The sequence below is a fragment of the Octopus bimaculoides genome, chromosome 6 (assembly GCF_046866305.1).
Source record: "Octopus bimaculoides isolate indiv1 chromosome 6, ASM4686630v1, whole genome shotgun sequence".
Lineage (NCBI taxonomy): Eukaryota > Metazoa > Mollusca > Cephalopoda > Octopoda > Octopodidae > Octopus > Octopus bimaculoides.
Window position 1 is genome coordinate 107,140,491 of NC_142933.1, and position 23,393 is coordinate 107,163,883.

Below are 23,393 nucleotides of genomic sequence, written 5' to 3' on the forward strand. Positions count from 1 at the left end.
AGATCTTAAATTAATAATGATTATAAAAAGAAACCAAAGTGAAGCTAACATGACTCTACCATGATGTGAATTTCAGTTTCAACACTCAGTCTCAGGTGAAGTTCCATTGTTGAACAAACACAACTATAAAATAGATTAATTTTACATTATAACACAATGAAATTCCCATAGTTTAAGCTCGTAAAAGTCAAGTACTGTCTTTGAGTCTTGGGACTTATAGGATCAGTTACCTGCTTTCCATGTGTATATAAAGCGACTGAGATCAAAGCAGTCCTCCTGAACGGGATACCAGTCCATCACAGGGTTAATCATTAACAGCTGAGTGGGGTGGAGCAGTGTGAAGAGGAAGTGTTTTGCTCAAGAATACAAAGCACTGCCCAGCCTAGGAATCAAAACCATGGCCTTATGATTGTGAGTGCAACGCCCTAACCAGCAGGCCATGTGGCTTCCTTTTTTTTTTTCATAATTTAAATAAAAAGATGTTGAGTAAATAATTACCTTTAAAAATTTTCTTAACTGTTTCTAGTTATGGCGCACCAGGTGTAGAATTCGTTGGTCAGCAAAAGAAAGATGTTTCTATTAATCAACTTTTCTTTTTACCTGAACAGGTATGTAGAGTTTGTTTTTTTTCTTTGTTTATTACATTGAGAAATTCACTTCACAACCATGTGCTTTTGGGTTCAGTCCAACTGCACGGTACCTTGGCACTTGTCTTCTATTATTATTCCAGGCTGACCAAAGCCTTGTGAGTAGATTCAGTTGAGAAACACTGAAGATGCCCTGTGTATGTATGTATGTATATATATATATATATATATATATATAAATAATGTGTGTATTTGTCTCTGTGTCTTGACAGTGCCAAGTAGTTGTAAATGAAATTCACCATCATACAAGCAGTGTCGTTTGTTTCCAATCTTTTTGGAAACAAGTGAGGGTTTGTGATAGGAAGAGCATCTTGAACTTCCTTCTGACCCATGCAAGCATGAAAAAGTGGAGGTTACAATAAAGGAAGGAGTAAATCAATGGAGAAGATACGGACTCTTCAAGCGATGGTGTATGCAGGTAACCTATCTAGGAGAATGGTAACTCCTAAAAAGAAAAAAAATTGATTCAGTTTAGCTGGGAGTCTTTAGTCCTGTTTGTGAAATTGTCAATGTTCAGAAGAGCATCCAGCTGTGAAATCCATGCCAAAATAGATTACATAGACAGCGACAGAGATTAGTTCAGATCAGTTCTTATCAGTCAGACCAATAATAGAAGGCAATCTAGCCATGATAATTCTAAAGCCATTTTAGCAGTATATAGATGACACTAATATGTCCTGATTTTATTTAAGATGGCATAATGGGATTTCACAGAAATTTGCCTGCTATTTTTAGCAGGTCAAGCAACCACTTAGCAACTCCCTCATTTCTCTGTTGCTGTATGTATATACAAGTGGTGACATATGTCTTCACAAAAAAAGAAAAAAGCAATTTAGAATTACCATCAGAATACATAAAATGGTAAAATAAAATACATATTTAAAAAATTTTCATTCGTTAATGTATTAATGTTACCTTTTTTTTTATATTTGAAAATAGATTTTAAAATAAATAAAACTATCCTGTGAATATTTTTTTCAGGGTCGTCTCATCACCCTTTGTAGTGACAACTCCCTACACCTTTGGGAGATTAATGAAAAGAAGGAAGGAAATGCTGTGTTGGAAGAGGTTAAAGAAATTTCCATGGAATGCAAGTGAGTTTGTTTTTGTTTTTCTTCTAAGGTTGGTGTCCAGAGATTTCTGAAGGGGAAGTGTAGTTCACAAAATGGATTTTTGATGGTGATTATAAATAAGTTGCTCATAGATGCATTAAAATAATTCAGACTTTGTTCTGCTCATTAGTAATATTGATTTTGTATTAACACCCCCTCTCCCTTATGTAAATTCAAGTCACATGTAAAATTGTACTGTGTGTATAGGCACAGGCATGGCTGTTTGGTAAGTAGCTTGCTTCCCAACCACATGGTTCTGGTTGCAATCCCACTGCATGGCACCTTAGGCAAGTGTCTTCTACTATAGCCTCGGGCCGACCAAGGCCTTGTAAGTGGATTTGGTAGACGGAAACTGAAAGAAATCTGTCATGTGTGTGTGTTTGTCCCCTCACCATTGCTTGACAACCGGTGTTGGTGTGTTTATGTCCCCTGTAACTTAGCAGGTTGGCAAAAGAGACCGGTAAAATAAGTATTAGGCTTACAAAGAATAAGTCCTGGGGTCGATTTGTTTGACTAAAGGTTGGGTTCCAGCATGGCCACAGTCAAATGACTGAAGCAAGTAAAAGAAAATACAGATATATATAGGCCTGGTTGTGTGGTAAGAAATTTGTTTCCCAACCATGTGGTTCAGGGTTCAGTCCCTCTGCATGTCACCTCAGGCAAGTATCTTCTGCTGTAGTCCTGTGCCAACCAAAGCCTTGTGAGTGGATTCGTGGATTTGACAGACAGAAACTGTAAAAAGCCTGTTGTGTGTGTGTGTATGCACAGAGAAAGAGAAAGATCATAGGTTTTCTCAGGTAGGGTGATATAGGAGTTAAGCCCCTAATTCCTCATTGGAAGGAAATAATTTATTTATTTCATATTTGTGACCAAACTGTCATCTTCTCTAAATGAAGGAAGGGCATCCGGCCATAGAAATCATGTAAAAGCGGACACGAGCTTGATGTAGCCCCCGGGTCTGCTGGCTTCGGTTAAACTTCTAATCCATTCCTGCACAGAAAACAGACATTAAATGATGATGATGAAAACAACTGAACAGATGACCCCCCTCCCACCACAACCAAAAAAAAAAACCAACTCAAAGATATAAAATAAAACAGATCAATAAAAAGGGCCAATCATTGTCCTTATCTGTGTTAAATTTACAGAAGGTTTGGATTAGTTTGATGTGAGGTATTTGTTGACAATATCAATGGGGCAAATGGAATGCCTGCTTAAATCTGATTGTGTTTCTGAATCTAAAACAGTAAACCCCCCCCCCCCACTATCACAGTTCTAACATCATTTATATTTTTCTCTTTTAGCAAACTGAAGACTATTTCCACATGCTCTTTGACTCTAAATAGTGATAAGTTACTTATTGGTACAGAGGGAGGAAATATCCATATTTTGGAGGTGCAAACTTTTACACTTTTGGAACAAATCATCAGCCAAGATGTCGTCATGCAAAGGTAAATGTAGAAATCAAATTCTTCATTTGGAACCATTTTGTTTTTTTTTTTTGTTTGTTTTTTTTTTTCAACTTGATCAAAATATAGCTATGAACAAATGTTGATTTCTTCAAGTTAAACATTTTTCAAAATGCCCCAACCGATCGTGGTTGATGCCAGCCCCCTCTGGCCCCTGTGCTGGTGGCACGTAAAAAGCACCGACTAGACTCTCCGAGTGGTTGGTATTAGGAAGGGCATCCAGCTGTAGAAACACTGCCAGATGAGATTGGAGCCTGGTGCAGCCTCCTGGCTTCCCAGACCCTAGTCAAAACGTCCAACCCATGCCAGCATGGAAAGCAGATGTTAAATAATGATGATGATGATGATGGTTCAATTAGAACCTTCTAATTTATATATTCAAAGCATGGTTGTGTGCCTAAGAATTCTACTTTGCAACTACATGGTTTCAGGTTCAGCCCCACTGTTTGGCACCATGGCTCAAGGCTGGCCAAAATCTTAAGCCTTATGAGTGAGTAGATTTCGTAAACTGAAACTGAAAGAAGCCCTGTCTATCTTTGTCTCGATATTGTGTGATAATTGTAAATGAGTGCCAATGTCATACAAGCAGGGCCATTCATTTCCAATCTTCTGCGGAACATGTCTGGCCATGTGGAAACTAATTCCTTACATGAAAATAAGTGAGGGCTGGCAATAAGAAGGGCATTTGACCATAGAAAAACTGCCCCATTGATATCCATCTGACTCATGCAAACATGAAAAAGGGGATGTTAAAATAATGATAAATGAATGAAAACAGTGCTGCCTTCTATCCACTTCTGTGGGTGTATATTTTGCATAATTGATAGAACATGTCCTTGACCTCTCAAACTACGATCATGCTGACATTGTGTGCGTGGTAAATCAATTCCACCAATTAGTTGCGTTATCAAACTGCAGTTGAAGTGAGGGCTTTAAATCAATTGTAGCTGTTACATTTGTAGAAGTATTGGGATTTGCTGATCAATCCCATGGATATTCTGCAGTTTGATTAGAAGCAACCAAGTATTAAATATCTATCAATACAGCATTTTAAATGCTGTATTCATCAGTTTTACACACATACACACACACACACACACACACACACACACACACACACACACACAATTTAGTACGTAATTACATATATATATTTATAGGCACAGGAGTGGCTGTGTGGTAACTAGCTTGCTTACCAACCACATGGTTCTGGGTTCAGTCCCACTGTGTGACACTGGGCAAGTGTCGTCTACTATAGCCTTGGGCTGACCAAAACCTTGTGAGTGGATTTGGTAAACAGAAACTGAAAGAAGCCCATCGTGTATATGTATATATATATATATATATATACAAGAAATGAGGGCAGGGAATCGTCAATTAATAATAGAATTAACAATTAACAATTTTGCCAAGTAGTTCAGTATGAAATAAAACTTTAACGGTAAGACCATTTATCATCATAAATATAAGGGATTAGCAATTGAATTGCTAATCCCTTATATTTATGATATATATATATATATATACACACACACACACACACACACACACACACACACACACACACACACATACACACACACATATATATATATATGAGTGGATGTGTGTGTTTGACACCTGATGCTGGTGTGTGTTAACGTCCCCGTAACTTAGCGGTTCGGCAAAAAGAGACTGATAGAATAAGTACTGGAGTCGATTTGCTCGACTAAAAGGTGGTGCTCCAACATGGCCGCAGCTAAATGACTGCAACAAATAAAAACAGAAAAAGAAAAGAAAAGAAATATAACACAATAGAATAATTAAAAAAAAGTCAACAAATGATTGAAACTATTGGAATGAAATACTTTATTCATTTGTAACTTGAAGATAAACTATGTTTTTCATAAGAGTTTAGTCCTCATTTAGTTCACACATAGGAATATTAATGGTGTTTGTACCACACTCTCTCTCCCTATTACACACTCCTAGGATTCATGTGTTTGTGTCATTCATTTGTATCTCTCTCCCTATTGCACACTAACTCTTACCATCCCCTTTCCACTGTACGACAGATTGTTTACACCAGTTGTTCCCAAACCTTTTCTGTTTGCTGCCCCCCCCCCCGTTCTAAGGCCACATTCCTAGTGCTGCCCCCTACCTATATTCGCCATCACAGACATAGACCATTATTTTGTAGCGAATTCAAAACAACTGTGTTTCGCAAATAAAACTTAACCTAATTAACCCTTTATTTTGTCCCCCCCCCTCCCTCCCGTTTTGGTCACCCCCATTATCGCCGCATCTTTCTTCAACACCTCCCTGAATCTTTCCACCACCCACTTTGGGAACGACTGGTTTGCACCACAGAAATATATCGTTAACACTTTAACATAAATAATATAAGGAGGTACTGAAATGTTCCTGGCTTTGAGTAAAAGAAAATAAATGAGGATCAGTTAATTATGATTTTATTCAACATATTCCCCTCTCAGATTCACACACTTATTGCAGTGATCCTTCAGTTTTTCTAAGCCCTGTAAAATAACTCAGATGGTTGACCCTACAACCAGTCCTTTCACGATACCCTTGATGCCAAGAACTTTTCAACATCCCCTTGTATTATGTGTTTGCTTACTAATGTCGACTTATACCTTACATCTTTTCCATTACAGTATGCCTGAAGTCTCGTCAAACCCAGGTGCTGTTGAGGCTATCGCTGTTCATCCTACCAATCCTGACAAGGTGCCATTTGAGTTATTGTTTATCCCACCAGATGTGGCTTAGTGGTTTGGGTATTTAGTTCCTAATCATAATGGCGTGAGATCGATTCCCAGTAGTGCGTTGTATCCTTGAGCAAGACACTTTATTTTACATTGCTCCAGTCCACTCAGCTGGCAGAAATGAGTAGTACCTGTAATTCAAAGGGCCAGCCTCGTCACATTCTGTATCACACAGGAATCTTCCTGATAACTATGTTATGGGTACATGTGTCTGTGGAATGCTCAGCCACTTGCATGTTAATGTTATGAGCCAACTTTTCTGTTGATTGGATCGACTGAACCCTCATCGCTCTACCTGATAAGGTGCTTGTTTATCCCAACACCCTTCTCTCTCAACAAATCCCATTCCTCAGAATTACTAGCTTTGTACCTAAATCAAAAATAATTATTATTTAAGCTGGCAAAATGGTTAGTGCCGATGACAAAATACTTAGCGGCATTTCTTGTATCTCTTTATATTTTGAGTTCAAATCCTGCTGAGGTTTTGGCATAACTCCACTAACTAACAAGACCATAAATGTTATTAATTAAAGTTTTCCTTTAACCCTTTAAATTGACCAAATCAGACCCAAATATTCTACTTGCTTTACGTCCAAACTGACCAAATCCAGGCTCTCGCACTTACACTGACATTCTAAAAGTAAACAACTGTATCATCGAAATCTCTAAACTATGAGATAATGCATGATTAATTCAAAGCATTGTGAATAATCATTACAATATATAGAGTAATCTGAAAGCTAAGAGGTTAATTGATTGGGAATCATTTTCTTTTTTTACTTCTCTTTATAGTTTCTTATTGGATTCAATCGTGGCTACATAGTTCTGTGGGACAACAAAACTAACAATGCTGACCGTACTTACAATGCAAGCCAACAGCTGGAGAGTTTGGACTGGCATCGTAATGGTACAGATTTCATTACTGCGCATGCAGATGGCAGCTATCTAAAATGGAGCACTGAGGAATCTTCGTCTCCGAAAGAGTCTTCGACAACACCTTATGGTAAGTCTCATATTATATTTAGTCTTTTTGAATCGGTGCAGACCTGGTTGTGGGAGTTAAGAAGCTTGCTCCGTAACCATGTGGTTGGGGGTTCAGTCCGACGGTGTGGCACCTTGAGCAGGTGTTTTTTTACTATAGCCCCTGGTCAACCAAAGCCTTATAAGTGGAGTTTGTAAATGGAAACTGAAAGAAGCCTGTCATGTGTATGTACATGTGTGTGTGTATGTATATGTGTACCCTTGTCTTGACATTGTGTGATGATTGTAAATGAGCATCACCATCATACAAGCGGCATTGTTCATTTCCAGCCTTCCATGAAAAATGTGTCAAGCTATCAGCAAATATTACGTTGCTTGGAAACGGGTGAAGGTTGGTGCAACAGGAAGGGTCCTCCAGTAACACCTGTACCACCTGTAATTATAATTTGAGTAGAAAAATTGTAGGGCTCCAGGATCCCTATAGTCCTGACTCACTTGGAACTCTTCAACATCTCCCGTGTTGGTACCACAAGAAAGTGCATGCAGTGGTGAAAAGAGTGCCATTTATTCGTAGAAATCGAGTCAGATAATGACATTTACAGACACCAGTCTTCGGGATCAGCGCTTGCCAATAACAGCTAGCTCAAGGCTGTGATGATCCATCTAACCCATGCTGACATAGAGAACTGATATAAAAATGATGATTTTAATTTTTTTCCTCTTTCTTTCAGGGCCATTTCCTTGTAAAGCCATCAGTAAAATTCAGTGGAAATCCTCTAAATCGTAAGTGAATTGTTTTCTTCTATCTAGATTTGAGCGAGTGTGTGTATTTATATTTGTATATATTTGTGTTTGGTAAATGTGTGTTAATGAATGTATATATTTGTGTTTTATAATACATGTGCTTGTGTATGTATACATACATGCATATATATATATATATATATATATATATATATATATATATATATATGCATGTATCAATGAGAAACAGTTTGGTCGCATATGTAGATGTGTGTATGCATACATACATATGTATGACAAATGTACATACATGCGTATGCATGTATCAAAATGAGAAACAGATTTTGTTTTAATTTCATTTGTTTCTAAACAAAAAAAGCTAATCAATGCAGCAGTGTGTATACAGTTCTTTGTGTTATGCAATTGTTAGGATAGTAGTGTATATAACCCGTTAGTCGGTAACTTTGAGAAGGAGTGTAAAATAGTCCGAGGTGAAGAGTGTGTACAGCTGTCAGCTGGTTGTGATAAAGTGCTACAACTTACCCAGAGTTGACAGGGTGCTGACATGTTTGGTGAAAGGCTGATGTTGTAATCCATGTTTTGGTTCTGTTCTCATGGGTTCCTCACAAATATGCCAAACTCTCAATGGCAATTTCATCTAAATACATCAGCAACAGTAATGAGAGGGTTTTTTTTTTTTTTTAGTTGGTCTTGTGAAGGAGTCATATTCTTTTCCACTGTTAGTTTAGAGAGAAAGATGGCCTCCACCAACCTGATTTGCTCTTGATGTCAAACCTTACATCATTGCGAGTGCAGGCGTGGCTGTGTGGTAAGAAGCTTGCTTTCCAACCACATGGTTCTGGGTTCATTCCCACTGCGTTGCACCTTGGACAAGTGTCTCAAGTGTCTTCTACTGTAGCCTAGGACTGGCCAAAGCCTTGCAAATGGATTTGGTAGATGGAAATTGATAGTAGCTTGTTGTGTATATATATATGTATGTTTGATAAGAGGAGGACTGAGGACTTGATGGGGATGCTGGGGTTGGAGGAATCAGTGGAACGGCTGGCAAGAGCGAATGGAGTGCGGTGGTGTGGGCATGTGTTGAGGAGGGATGAGGGGCATGTACTGAAGAGGGTGCTAGAGTTTGAGGAAAACATGGAGGGGACAGGTGGAGGAGGAGATTGGGAGGGTTGGCTTGAGAAGGGAGAATGTCCAAAGCCTGGCGAGATGGTGTGAGGGTAGTTGCTATGGCATTAAGGTAGATCTAGCCACCCCAGTTAACGAGGACAAAACCTGGATTTAAAATGATGATGATGATTTATCTTTATGTAATCAATTCAAATAAGCAAACAAAAAACAAAAAAAAAAGGAATAAACAAACGTGAAGACATGCACAAGAAATATATTAATTTGATACTTGGTAAAGGGAGAGAGTTGTTGTTTAGATTTTGAGCATAGCTCTTCGTCGGAAACATTAAAGTCAAAAGAGAAAGAAAGACAAATAAGGAAAAATCGCCAACAGACCACATGTGGTTACATGTGTGTGTGTGTGTGTATAAATGTATACATACAAAACATAAATCTACATACATAACCAGTGGCAGACTGGGTCTAAAAATATTGGTTGCCAGGAGACTAAGGGGGGGGGGGCCCGTCTGCAACTACAATGCTATCATTTTTTTTTTTTTTTTTGTTAAAAGTATTCTTTTCAACTGACTACAAACACAGCCAAGCTGAAATAATTAATGCATTCTTCCAGGAGAGAATGAAAAATTCTCAAACTTGAGGGGATGGGCCTCTTAGATACTAACATGGGCCCCCATATATGGATTCTAGTGGCACTGGGGCCCACTTGTCATTAGGCAAGCTGGCGACTTGGCCAGTCCGCCACTGTACATAACCATATATAGTATAGATAAAAATCAGTCAGTAGATGCATGAGTTTCGTTTACATTCATCGTCATCATCATCGTCATCTTCGTCATCATCATGATCATCGTCATCTTCATCATCATCATCATCATCATCATCATGATCCATTAACTGATTTCAGTCCAGTAGTTTCTTGCCGTTGTGCTCTCAGGTTTAGCACTGAGGTCTTGTTATATATTTTTCTTCTATATGACAAGCAGCTCGTAATGATAAAGCCGCCAGTGATTGGTCGAGGGGAATGAATGCAAAGTGTGTGTTTAGAAATAGACATGGCCTCACATGATTCACCATAAGACTAGAATTTAAGTGGAAAATTGACCAGTGTGACTTCCCAATCACTTGGTTCCAGGTTCAGTCACACTGTGTGGCACCTTGGGCAAGTGTCTTCTACTATTGTCCTGTGCTGACCAAAACCTTGGCAGTGGATTTGGCAGACAGAAACTGTAAGAAGCCTGTTGTATATATATGTATGTGTGTGCCTGCGTGTATGTGTATGTCTGTGTGCGTGTCTGCGTGTGTGTCTGTGCATGTATTTGTCTGTGTGTATGTGTCTGCATACATGTGTCTGTGTGTATGTGTCTATGTATGTGTCTTTGTGTCTGTGTCTATGTGTGTGTCTGTATGTGTCCTTGTTGGTGTGTTTGTGTCCCCATAACTTAGTGGTTTGGCAGAAAGAAACTGACAGAATAAGTACTAGGCTTAAAAAAAAGTAAGTCCTGGGGTTGAGTTGTTCAACTAAAACCCTTCAAAATGGTGCCCCAGCATGGCCGCAGTTAAACAACTGAAACAAGTAACAGATAAAAAATAGTTGACCTGAGCTTGGTAAAAACTAATGTTACACCTATTTTTGATTAAAAGCAAGCATAAACATTATTCTTTTCTATATCTTTTTTTTCTCTCGTTCCTTGTACAGTGGTCCGTTTTACATATTTTCGGGTGGCATGCCACGTGCTAGCTATGGAGATAAGCACACAGTCACCGTAATGCAGGAAGAGAACCATGTTGTTTTTGATTTCACTTCGAAAGTCATCGATTTTATCACCATTTCCACAGCTGACGAAGAAAACAAAGAGGACGGTAGACAAGGTAAATATTTTTGGTCGTCATCATCATCATCATCATTTAATGTCCATTGTCCATGCTGGTATGGGTTGGATGGTTTGACCGGGGCTGGTAAGCTGGAAGGCTGCACTAGACTCCAGTCTGACTCAGTATGGTTTTCTACGGCCATATGCCCTTCCTAATGCCGACCACTCTGAGAGTGTAATGGGTGCTTTTACGTGCCACTGGCATGGGCGCCATCTGCGTGACACCAGTATCTGTCATGACTGCGATTTTGTTTGGCTTAATGGGTCTTCTTTTCAAGTACAACATAATGCCAAAGGTCTTGGTCATTGCCTCCATGGGGCCTAATGCTCAGAAGGAACTCACTGTTTAATTATTGTGCTTATATGCAGGACATGGCTATATAGTTAAGAATTTTACTTCCCAACCACATGGTTTCAGGTTCAGTCCTACTGTGTGGCACCCTGGGCAAGTGTCTTTTGCGAGAGCCTTAGACCAACCAAAACTTTGGAAGTATATGTATAAGTGTGTGCATGGGTGTGTGTGTTTTTTGTCCCCTTGTCTTGACATTGTGTATTAGTTGTAAAAGAGTGTCACTGTCATACAGGCAGTGTCCTTCATTTCCAGTCTTTGTTGAAAATATGTCTGGCCATGGGGAAATATCACCTTATTGGGAAACAGGTGAGGGTTGGCAACAGGAGGGGCATCCAGCTGTAGAATCTGCTCAGCAAAGTTCGACTGACCCATGCGTGCATGGAAACATGGATGTTAAAATGATGATGATGATATATACCTATATGGCATGGTGTCATTGTCTTCCAAGATTTTTACATTCATTTTGTAGAATTATGGACAAAATTTATGGAATAGTCTGGCACTCTGTTGGTTTTGACGATAAGTGTTCCTTTTGATTTGGTCCATGGAATATCCTTTTCATGGAATTAATGATGCAAGTGGTTGAGCACTCCACAGACACGTGTACCCTTATTGTAGTTCTCAGGGAGATTCAGCATGACACGGAATGTGACAAGGCTGGCCCCCTTTGAATTACAAGTACAGCTCATTTTTGCCAGCTGTGTGGACTGGAGCAATGTGAAATAGTGTGTCTTGCTCAAGGAGACAATGCACCACTGGGAATTGAACACCTGACTTTACAGTCATGAGCCGAATTCCCTAACCATTAAGCCATGGACCTTCACTATGGAATGGTATGGAGTGCTTCTTTCAGTTTCTATCTACCAAATCCGCTCACAAGGCTTTGGTTGGCCTGAAGTTATATTAGAAGACACTTGCCCAAGGTGCCACGCAGTGGGTCTGAACCAGGAACCATGTGATTGGAAAGCAAGCTTCTTACCGCAGAGCCACAGAAAAGATTTTTCTTGTCTTAAACCTTGATTAATCTTATTGTTGTTGAAAAAAATAATTTTTTTTTTCTTTTTTGTTTAGAGGTATATATTTCGTCAAACTTCTCAATCATATTTAATTAACCCTTTCGTTACTAACCGGCTGAAACCGGCTCTGGCTCTGAGTACAAATGTCTTGTTTTCATAAGTTTTGAATTAAAATCTTCCACCAAACCTTTGTCACAATTTACGTTCCTAACACTAGCTGAATGATAACTAAGTTATTTTACTAAATTCTTTGTTATATTTAAAGTAATTGAAAGAAACACAGAACATCTCAACAGAAATACAGTAACGAAAGGGTTAAATTTCCTTATAAAATTGCACTAAGAATTGCTTTCGTACAAAGTCTAAGATTTCTGATAGTACTTTGAAATGTTTCTCTTTTTTAGAATACGATGAACCTCATGCTTTGGTTGTCTTGGTTCAAGAAGAAATTGTTGTCATTGATTTGGACTCACCCAACTGGCCTGCTTTCAAACTCCCCTATTTAAACAGTTTACACTCCTCGGCTATTACCTGTTCATACCACGTTAACAATGTACCGGAAGAATTATGGCAAAAAATCATTGATGCTGGAGAGACCCAAGTCGGAAAATATTCCCATAGGGTAAGTGTGTTGGCATTTCTTTGATAAATACTGCAAATAATTTGTTATGCATGACATCATCATCATCATCGTTGTCATTTAATGTCAGCTTTCCATGTTGGCATGGGTTGGACGGTTTGACTGAGGGCTGGCAAGCCAGATGGCTGCACCAGGCTCCAAGCTGATCTGGCAATGTTTCTACAGCTGGATGCCCTTCTTAACGCCAACCACTCCGAGAGTGTAGTGGGTGCTTTTTACATGCCACCGGCACGAGGGCCAGTCAGGCGGTACTAACATCGATCATGCTTGAATGGTGCTTTTTATGTGCCACTGACACAGGACCAGTAAGGCGGCACTGGCATCAGCCATGACAACAACTTCGCTTGCCTCAACAGGTCTTCACAAACGCAGTTCATTGGCCAATTATTGAAGGGTACTCTTAAATGAGCTGGTTATGCTGCACTGGCGTAGGTCACGGTTACAGTCTCATAGAAGCTGTGTTATATGTATTTGCATTAAGTATAACGTGGCCATATCACATTGAATGCACTGGTTCTTGTCCAACCACTGAAGTTAAGCTACACCAAGCCTAGTTCTCAGATGAGTAATTGTTTGGGAAACGTAAGTGCTGTAAGCATCTTGCTTTTTGTACAGGCATTGGCATGACTGATAAGAAGCTTGCTTTCCAACCACATGGTTCCAGGTTCATTCCCACTGCATGGCACCTTAGGCAAGTGTCTTCTATTGCTTCAAGCTGTCCAAAGCTTTGTGAGTGGGTTTGGTAGATGGAAACTGAAAGAAGCCCGTTGTATATATCAGGGCTGTGGCGTCGATAAAACTACATCCATTGCTATTCACAATATCTTTATTCTTTAACAGTTATAACGTATAAGCCTACTCAAATTACAAACTTATGCATATGCTTTATGAGATATGTAGACCACAATCACTTAATTACGTAAAGAGGAGTCAAGCAGAGGTGCCAATTGTACAGGAGTCGGAGTTGAAGTTTTTTGTTTCGATTCCACAGCGAGTTGTGTATGTATATATATACTCTCTGAGTGGTTGGCGTTAGGAAGGGCATCCAGCTGTAGAAACTCTGCCAAATCAGACTGGAGCCTGGTGTTGCCATCCGGTTTCACCAGTCCTCAGTCAAATCGTCCAACCCATGCTAGCATGGAAAGCGGACGTTAAACGATGATGATGATGATGATGATGATATATATATGAGTTTGTGTCTGTGTTTGTTCCTCACCAACACCACCACTCAACAACTGATGTTGGTTTGTTTATGTCCCCTGTAACTTAGCAGTTCTGTAAAAGAAACTAATAGAATAAGTATCAGACTTCACTAAAACATAAATATTGAGGTCGATTCATTTGACTAAAATTTTTCAAGGTGGTGCCCCAGCCTGGCCACGGTCTAATAACTGAAGCAAGTAAAATATAAAGATCACAAAAAAAATGTTGCTATAGAAACACTGTATTTGCTTGTGTATCAGTCTTATTATTTTATACTTGATTTTAACTGAAAAAACTGGGGTGCAATTTGTACATGGGGTCTCACGGAGGCAATGACGGAGACCTTTGGTGTTATGTCATGCTGAGAAGATCAATCAAGCCAAGCAAATTGCAGTCGTGGCGGATACCATGGCACGTAAAAGCACCCATTATATTCTCAGTGGTTGGCATTAGGAAGGGCATCCAGTCGTAGAAAACCATGCCAGGCCAGACTGGGGTCTGGTGCTGACTTCCAGCTTGCCAGCCCCGGCCAAACCATCCAACCCATACCAGAATGGACAACGGATGTTAAATGATGTTGATGGTGATGATGATGATGTTATTAGTGATCTAGAATTGTTTGAATTTGTTTGCCTGTTATTCTCTGACTTGTTTCAAGCATTAACTGTGGCCATGCTGGAGCACCGTCTGATAGGGTTTTAGTGGATGACCTCAACTAAGTAACAGGATTTGAATCCTGGAGCACCGTTGCAGCCACACATTGCGTGCTTGCTTGCATGCTTGCATGCTCTCTCTCTTTCTCTCTCTCTCTTTCTCTCTCTCTCTCTCTTTCTCTCTTTCTCTCTCTCTCTCCTCTCTGTCTCTCTCTCCGTCTCTCTCTCTCTCTCTCTCCCTCCCTCCCTCCCTCCCTCTCTCTCTCTCTCTCTCTCTCTCTCTCAAATGTTTGTACAGTTTCACACACAAGTGATTGGCTAGTTATGAGCTCTCGTTGATGAAACTCAAGCTGCCACACAATAGGAGTGAACCTGAAACCTAGATGATTGTAAAATGAACTTTGTAACCACACAGCTATGCTTGTGCCGAATACTGCATAGATATTTCTGTGTGTGCAATAATAATAGTTCAGTATAAATTTCCTTATATATATTTATATAATTTTTTTTTTCTTTCTTAAAGACCTGGCCTATTGATGGTGGCAAAAGACTTGCTTCCGAAACATTAACTAGGGATTTGTTGTTGACTGGGTAAGTAAGAATTTGTTTTTTTCATCTTTAAGTCAAACAATATATGAGTCGGTGTTGAAAAGTTCCTGGCTTTGGGTAAAAGAAAACACAGGAAGATCAGTTAATTATGATTTTATTCAGCATATTCCCCTCTCAGATTCACACACTTATTGCAGTGGTCCTTCAGTTTTTGTAAGCCCTGTTAAAGAACTCAGAAGGTTAGGCCTCTAGTGAGACTTTTAAAGCCTGGAACTTTTCAGTACCCCCTTGTGTGTATGTGTGTTTGTGTGTGTGTATAATTGTAAAGAGTATTGTTATGAGAAGGTGAACACTAGTTGATGGTTTGAAAGACATATGGATTCTTTGTATTTAATGATAAAAACAAAATTGTAATTTATGTAACACATTTTTCAGGCATGAAGATGGTACGATTCGTTTCTGGGATGCTTCAACCACAAGTCTTACATTCCTATACAAGCTTTCCACTGCCAATATCTTCAGTGGAGAAACTTCCCCACCAGATAATTCCGCAGGAGAGGCTGAAGAAGAATGGCCGCCTTTTAAAAAGGTAATTTCTAAAAATAATTATTGATTTTCTAAACTGGACTGTGAAATATTCAGAACTGCCAACATTAATCCTTTTCATACCAAACTGTCCTCAATTGTTCTTGGTTCTGTGATATGATTTCTTGCTTTACCATCCTTGCATGGTTTGGCCGGGGTTTATTGAGACAGATTTTTTATGGCTGGGTGCCCTTCCAACCTTCAACCTTCGTTTCCACACAATATTGGAAATGTGCAAACCCACTTTACAACTGTTATGCAATGTGAACGGCACAAAAACACACATATGTATATGTGTGTATGATTATGTGTGTGTGTGTGTGTCTGTACAAACACAAACATAAACTCACTCATATGATGGGCTTCTTTCAGTTTTCATCTACCAAATCCACTCACTAGGTTTTAGTCAACTCAGGGCTATAGTACAAAACACTTGCCTAAGATGCTACACCGTGAGATTGAACCAGAAACCTTTTAGTTGGGAAGTAAACTTTGTCTCGTGGTCATCCTGCACCTGATAGTTTAGTATACGGTATTTCATTAAATTTTTTTTTTTTTTGAGGAATTATAATTAACTGGAAAAGTTAAATGATTGATGTTTTTAAATCTTAAATTATCACAAAATAGCTTTTAATCAAACATAGGTGCAGGTGAGGCTGTGTGGGTAAGAAGTTTGTTTCCCAACCTTGTGGTCTTGGGTTCAGGCCTGCAGCGCAGCACCTTGGTCAAGAGTCTTCTACCACAGCCTCAGGCTGACCAAAAGCTTGTGAGTGGATTTGGTCAACGGAAACTGAAAGAAGCTCATATTTTATGTGTCCCCTTGTGCTGACATCATGTGATGGTTGAAAAACCTGTCTGGCGATGGGGGTAAATATTATCTTACTGGAAACAGAAGTGAGATTTGGCAACAGGAAAGGCACTGGCTGCAGAAAATCTGCCTCAGCAAATTCAAACTGACCTATGCAAGCCTGGAATAGTGGACATTAGATGACGAAGATGACTCCCACATCCGTTAGAGCTCTTGCCACTTGTCATGCATACAACATTTCATTTTGAATCAAATTCTAGATGTTTACTTCATTTTATTTTGCTAACTGAAGGGTTTAAATTTGAGTGTTGGTCATCATTAATTTAGCTTATGTTTTCTTTCCTAAAGATATTTCATTTGACAATTCAAAAATTAATATGAATTAGTTGTCTGCAATAAAATAATAGGTTTTCAGAGAATATTTTTTTTAGCTTTGTTCTGATTTGGGTGGGTGGATGGGAGCCACTCCAGTTTATTGTTGCCTGGAAATTCCTCTAGATATTTTCATGTACAGAATTACCAGTGTTACGCCCTCTTCTCCAGTGTAACACATAAATGTATATTGCTGAAAAAAGTTGTCTAAATGATATTTTAATTATCAACAGCAATTAATTAGGGAGGATAGTTTGTCTAAATGAGTGTCAAACTAAAATGTCTAGTTAACGTAATTTAGGATTGGTCATGATAATAGTTCTAAATTATCACATTTGAAGCACCGAAATATATTTGACATTAATAATTTTGGTGACAGTCTTATTGCTGTCATGTTGTTTTATTGTAGCAATTTAATGAATTGATTTTCATCATGAAAGAGAACTGGTGGTCTACTTATAGAACAGAGTTACCAATTTCATCGCCATACTTCTGTTAAACTATATGACCATTTTTTTGTTTCAATTAATGTTGAAAATATGAAAGAATTTGGTAAAAAATAATCTTTCAAAAGGGTCAGTGACCCCACTGCACAGTAGCTTGACCATGTTTTCTGCAGTAATCTCTTGTGAGTCTTGTAAAAAAATAATTAGTAGATGAAAGTGTATAGAATTTTGTATTAGGAACTGATCCTGTTCTTGGATGGTAGAGTTAATTTTAACATTGGCCTTTGGGTCACTTCAGCAGAATCCACAAGTATTTGGTTCCAACAGTGATTACCACGTAAGCATGTTACTTAAAAGTGAAAGAGGTGGGAGAGAGAACAACTTGTTGAATCGAGAGACTTAGTCTTAAAAACTCATTGAGACCAAACTGTAGATAGCTTAGTGGATCTCTAGTTAGGTTAAATCTGGTGAGGAGAACAGGTGAGAGACTACCATACAGAGGTAAAGCAATATGATCTCTTTAAATCTGGGACAGCGCCAACTAAAGTTCAGTTCATTTGGCTATTTATTACTGATGGACCCAGACTTTCTAGAATCTTTGACCAGTCTGTTTGGTGGGAAAACTTGACCATAAGTCAGTTAATGCTAATTGGTCGAGTTATATTCACATAGGCATATTAATACTTTTTATGATGACATTTTTCCTTTGTATGGAAATATATTTATCTAAATTTGAACCAGATTATCCAACTTCAGAACCATGAACAGAGACCTGCTCCTGTAGTTACCAACATTGTACAGTTCATTAATAAAATCCATTTTCTATCTTTACATTAACATATTAGTTTTTATATTGAATTTAATAACAGTACTAGCATGGGAGCATGCTCTGTAACATTGCATTGCGGCATCCACTTTTTGTTGGTGATTTCCTACTGCTTTTGTAACTCTTAGGTGACAACCCTCTAACCTCTGGGTCTGTTTAGGATAGTCATTGCTGGTGAGGATTTTACAATGTTGGAATTCAAATCTTAGCTCAGTTCCCTTTAGTTGCCTTTTATGGCACACATAGGAAATGTTATGTCTGCTTTGACATACCAGGCCCCGTTTAGCTTTTTTAAGATCATTGTCACATTAGCATACTCTCAGTCAATGACTTGCCTGTATGTTTCAATATTGGTTAAGTTGCCATAAGATGTTTTTCTTTTATAATGTTGGAAGTGCTATCATTCATCCACTTTGACATATTTGAATGGAATTTAGTTATGTTCAATTGTCAAACATTAATTGGACATACTTCTACTTCAAAAAAATACTTCATAAAATCATCCTGGGTCCTATATGTGAAGTTAGGCCTCCCATAAGCTTTAATGCACTAAAACCTTTTTTATATGAATATGCCCTGCTGAAATTGGGGTTACGTCTAATACGCTTCTGTGTCTTTTATGTTATCAAACATAAGTATTTAGGATCAATGTTTGCTAAATGAATATTTTATTTTTCTTAAACTGTAATTAGAAAAATAATCCATCTGTATTTATTCAAACAATTCTTTAGGTTGGCAGTTTCGACCCCTACAGTGACGATCCTCGTTGGGCTATTCAGAAGATTGCTCTTTGCCCACTCAGTGAAACCTTGATAGCAGCAGGGACCGCTGGTCAAGTCATAGTCTTGCAGATGGAACGAGAACAACGAGAGCAAGAGGTGACCCATGTCACCATAAACATTGTCGGAGATAGTGATAACTTTGTTTGGAAGGGCCATGAAGCCTTAGCACCCCAAGAAGGGGATCTGAAATTTGCCCCTGGCTTTCAACCAACCTGTGTAATGCAGCTGTTACCCCCTGCAGCTTGTACATCTCTCACTATTAATTCAGAATGGCAACTGTGAGTCATCAAACATTATTATTATTTTTCGTTTTCCTGTCAATGTTTGCAATGATTGATGTTTGACCTCATTACCATTAGGGTTAATGACCTTACTTGTTGCTTCTGGTTGTAACTTCTTTAAACATAATTGCTGCTCCCGTAACCTTCTCTAACCCTATCATGTTGTGTTCCCAGTGTAGAGGTATATAGTCTCTGACAGATACCCTGTAAAATGGTAATGAGCAACACACCTAAAAAAAAGAAGATAAAATACTCAAAATAGACAACTGATCATGCTGCAACTTTGTAATCAAATGTGTTTATGACTCATTGTTAATGATGTCCTCCATGGCTGTTGTTTACTTTTGCTTTTAAATGAAAAAGAAAACAGATTTTTGCATTGAAATAAGCACATGATGAACCCAGTACATTTTCTGGTAAACAAGCAAGGCCTAGACTCTTTGCATCTGAGGAAATTATTGATGAGGTTTATTCTTCAGATGAAGGGTTTACCCTTACACAAACAATGAGAGTGATGCAGACAATCAAACTGGTGAAAGAGATGGGGAAATTAGCAATTCAGGTGAACCAGTACGATAGTTGAGACATAGTATTATTGTTATACTCCTGAAGTTTTTTGTGATTCTGCCCATTAGTTTTCCTGCAATCGCTACTCTTGGGTTGTGTCTGCAACTATTTATTCTTTTGCTCAGGAACCCAGGTGCAGGATAAAGTTAGACACAGGGGCCCAATGTCTTGTATTGAATTAGATTAGACCACATGGTGGGGTGGCAGCTGCTAGATAGAAATATTTCTTTTAGAATGAAGTGTCGGCATGGCCATGTGGTTAAGAAATTTGCTTCCCAACTACATGGTTTGGGGTTGAGGTCCACTGCTTGGCACCTTGGGCAAGTGTCTTTTACTATAGCTGTGTGATGGCTTTGGTAGATGGAAGCTGAAAGAAGTCTGTTTTGTGTGTGTGTGTGTGTGTTACCTTGTGAATTCTTGTGATGGTTGTAAGTGAATGTCACTGTTATACAAGGAGTGTCATTCATTTTTAATCTTCTGTGAAAACCTGTTTGGTCAATGATGAATATCATGTTATTTAGAAACTGGTGAGGGTTGGTGACAGGAAGGGCATTCAGCCATACAAAGTCTGCCACAACAAAATCTATCTGACCCATGCATGATAGATGTTAAAGCAATGATAATGATGATGATGTATGCTTCTTTTAATAATCTTTGTATTGCTTTTTTGTAATGCTTCATCACTCTTACCCACTTGCTCTTTCAACTATGATCCAAGAAGTGAGAGGTCTCATTCAAGCTTATTGGTACTGCTTTTCTTCTGCAGTTTGGTGGGAGGGGGCACTTTGTATTTAGCACAGCCTGTTCTCTGTAAAATGTGAGAGACATTTTAATCTTTTTCTTACCATATTTCTCCCAAAATTCACTGCTTTCATTTTAATTAATTTTAAAATTAATAAAGAATTTGGGAAGATAACTTTACTAGGCTAGTGTCTGGAAGAGAAATCAGCATGAAATTTTGGACAGTTTTTACTTAAATCATTTTAAAAAGAGGAAGTTTATTTCAAGGAACCAGAGGCACTCTTAGGTGGATTTGTATCACAAGAATTTAAAATGCTATTGAAAGGCATAATTGGATTTGGCTTCCAGATTATTGGCTGCAATTGCTGCCTGAATGAGCAGGACAGTTAGTTTTGCATTTCTCAATTTAACCAACTTTGAAGAACATCTGCCACAAGTCTTTTGAGAAATATTATTTCTCATATACTGATATTAAGAGATCTCTTATCTGTTCAATATTATGGAAAACTAGAATTAAGCACCATCTTTATGATCATTTCAATTGATTTTGTAAATGATGAAGAATTTGAGCAAGCTGGTATTTGGAAAATAAATTTTTATGAATTTTGATGGCCAATACCACCCCTGTCTTAACTGGCTCCTGTGCCAGTGGCACGTAAAAAGCACCATCCAATTGTGTGCTGGTGGCACATAAAAAGCACCCACTACACTCTTGGAGTGGTTGGCATTAGGAAGGGCATCCAGCTGTAGAAACACTGCCAGATCAGATTGGAGTCTGGTGCAGCCTCCTGGCTTCACAGACCCCAGTTGAACCATCCAACCCATACCAGCATGGAAAACAGATGTTAAACAATGATGATGATGATTTGATGGGAGATTTTAATTTATATCCCTTTGACCCTTTTGTCAATATTTTTGTTTTAATTAATTTTTGAACATAATGGATAATTTTGTGAAATAACTTTGTCGTTATTAAGCTGTTGTTTGGAATATAAATTAACATGAAATTTTGATTGAGGGTTTTAATTTAAATCACTTTAAAGCAGTGAATTTACATACAACTGGGTTGGCAAAGAAAGGGTAAATGATTTGGTTACAATATTTTAAAATTATCCTTGATAAATATTTGTCTAATTTTTATTTCTCTCTGTTAGTATTATTATTAGTTTTGATCTTTTATTCCTTTTCAGTGGGGCTGCTGGTACTGCTCATGGATTTGCTCTCTTCGATTATTGCCAGAAGAAAGGAATACTCTATCGCTGCACTTTAAATCCAAATGGTAATTTAATTTGAATAAAATTCCAATATTTATGTTGTATAAAACTCCTCTGATGATGATGCATGCTTCTTTTAATAATCTTTGTATTGCTTTTTTGTAATGCTTCATCACTCTTACCCACTTGCTCTTTCAACTATGATCCAAGAAGTGAGAGGTCTCATTCAAGCTAATTGGTACTGCTTTTCTTCTGCAGTTTGGTGGGAGGGGGCACTTTGTATTTAGCACAGCCTGTTCTTTTGAGATGTTCTTTGTTTCTTTCAGTTAATTTTAAATATAATAAAGAATTTAGTAAAATAACTTAGTCATCATTCAGCTAGTGTTAGGAACATAAATTGTGACTAAGGTTTGGTGGAAGATTTTAATTCAAAACATATGAAAACAAGACATTTGTACTCAGAGCCAGAGCTGGTTTCAGCCGGGGTGTTATCAAAAGGGTTAAGAATTGTTTCTCTATTATATATTTTAACCCTTTTGTTACCATGTTTCTGTTGAGATGCTCTGTGTTTGTTTTAATTAATTTTAAATATAACAAAGAATTTAGTAAAATAACTTGGTTATCATTCAGCTAGTGTTAGGAACATAAATTGTGACTAAGGTTTGATGGAAGATTTTAATTCAAAATTTATGTAAAGAAGACATTTGTACTCAGAGCTAGAGCTGGTTTCAGCTGGGTTGGTAACGAAAGGGTTAAATATCCACTTTGCTACTCAAGCAGAAGTTTTACATAGTTGCAAAATTGTTTTTCAGTTTACTATAACATTTATTTTCTTTCTGAGATTGCAGAAGCTAACTGCTTAATTTTTTTATGAGACACAGTATATGTCCATTCAGCCAAATTTTATAAATTTGTTTGCTTATCTGACTTGCACAAGGGGGAAAGAGCTTTTGCTTTGATTAATTTGAATATGATGAAGAATTCAATGAAATAACTTTGTCATTATTAAACTGGTGTTGAAGGAAGTGACCTGGCCGAATTGTTACTGCACCGGACAAAATGCTTAGGAGTATTTTGTTCATTTCTATGTTCTGAGTTCAAATTCAGTCGTGGTTGAGCTGACCTTTCATCTTTTGGGGTCATTGAAATAAGTACCAGTTGAACACTGGGGTTGATGTAATCAACTAGCCCTGTCCCCCAAAATTTCAGGCCTTGAGTCTATAGTAGAAAGGACTATTAAACTGGTGTTAGTATCCAGATTAACATGGAAATTTAAGGGAACGTTTTGATCTCAATCACATTAAAACAGAAACTTGGTATCACACAACAAGGAGCGGTCTTAGGTAGTTTGGTATCAAAAGAGTGAAAGAAACTTGTTGGGATGGAATTAAAGGAAACTCTTTGGAAACAACTGTGTGAATAAAACATCAAATTCTTAATTGTCATTTTAATAGTCCTTCACTTCCTATGGTCTTGGGCTAAATGGAATGGCCCCAGTTTCAAAATTAAGAAATCTAAAATGAGTTCTTGAATGACACTGGCTCTATAGTATTGTTCTATTTTGGAAAATTAGATAATATTCTCTTATCCTTGCATTGTCCACCCAACTAACTCCTGTGTAAA

The 23,393-nt window shown here is 38.1% G+C and overlaps 1 protein-coding gene across 13 annotated transcripts in view; it reads left to right on the forward strand.

Annotated features, from left to right (window-relative positions):
* The window catches only part of LOC106880445 (lethal(2) giant larvae protein homolog 1), a 150,402-nt gene that overhangs the window by 57,598 nt on the left and 69,411 nt on the right, over positions 1-23,393 (forward strand). For all 13 annotated transcript variants that reach the window (XM_089354388.1, XM_089354391.1, XM_089354383.1 and 10 more), the window contains exons 4-15: positions 527-608; positions 1,629-1,741; positions 3,064-3,210; positions 5,883-5,952; positions 6,783-6,993; positions 7,703-7,754; positions 10,561-10,733; positions 12,508-12,725; positions 15,123-15,190; positions 15,584-15,737; positions 18,917-19,245; positions 21,747-21,835. In XM_089354388.1, coding sequence (XP_089210514.1) covers positions 527-608; positions 1,629-1,741; positions 3,064-3,210; positions 5,883-5,952; positions 6,783-6,993; positions 7,703-7,754; positions 10,561-10,733; positions 12,508-12,725; positions 15,123-15,190; positions 15,584-15,737; positions 18,917-19,245; positions 21,747-21,835 — 1,706 coding nt within the window. The remainder of the gene's footprint in view (positions 1-526; positions 609-1,628; positions 1,742-3,063; positions 3,211-5,882; positions 5,953-6,782; positions 6,994-7,702; positions 7,755-10,560; positions 10,734-12,507; positions 12,726-15,122; positions 15,191-15,583; positions 15,738-18,916; positions 19,246-21,746; positions 21,836-23,393) is intronic.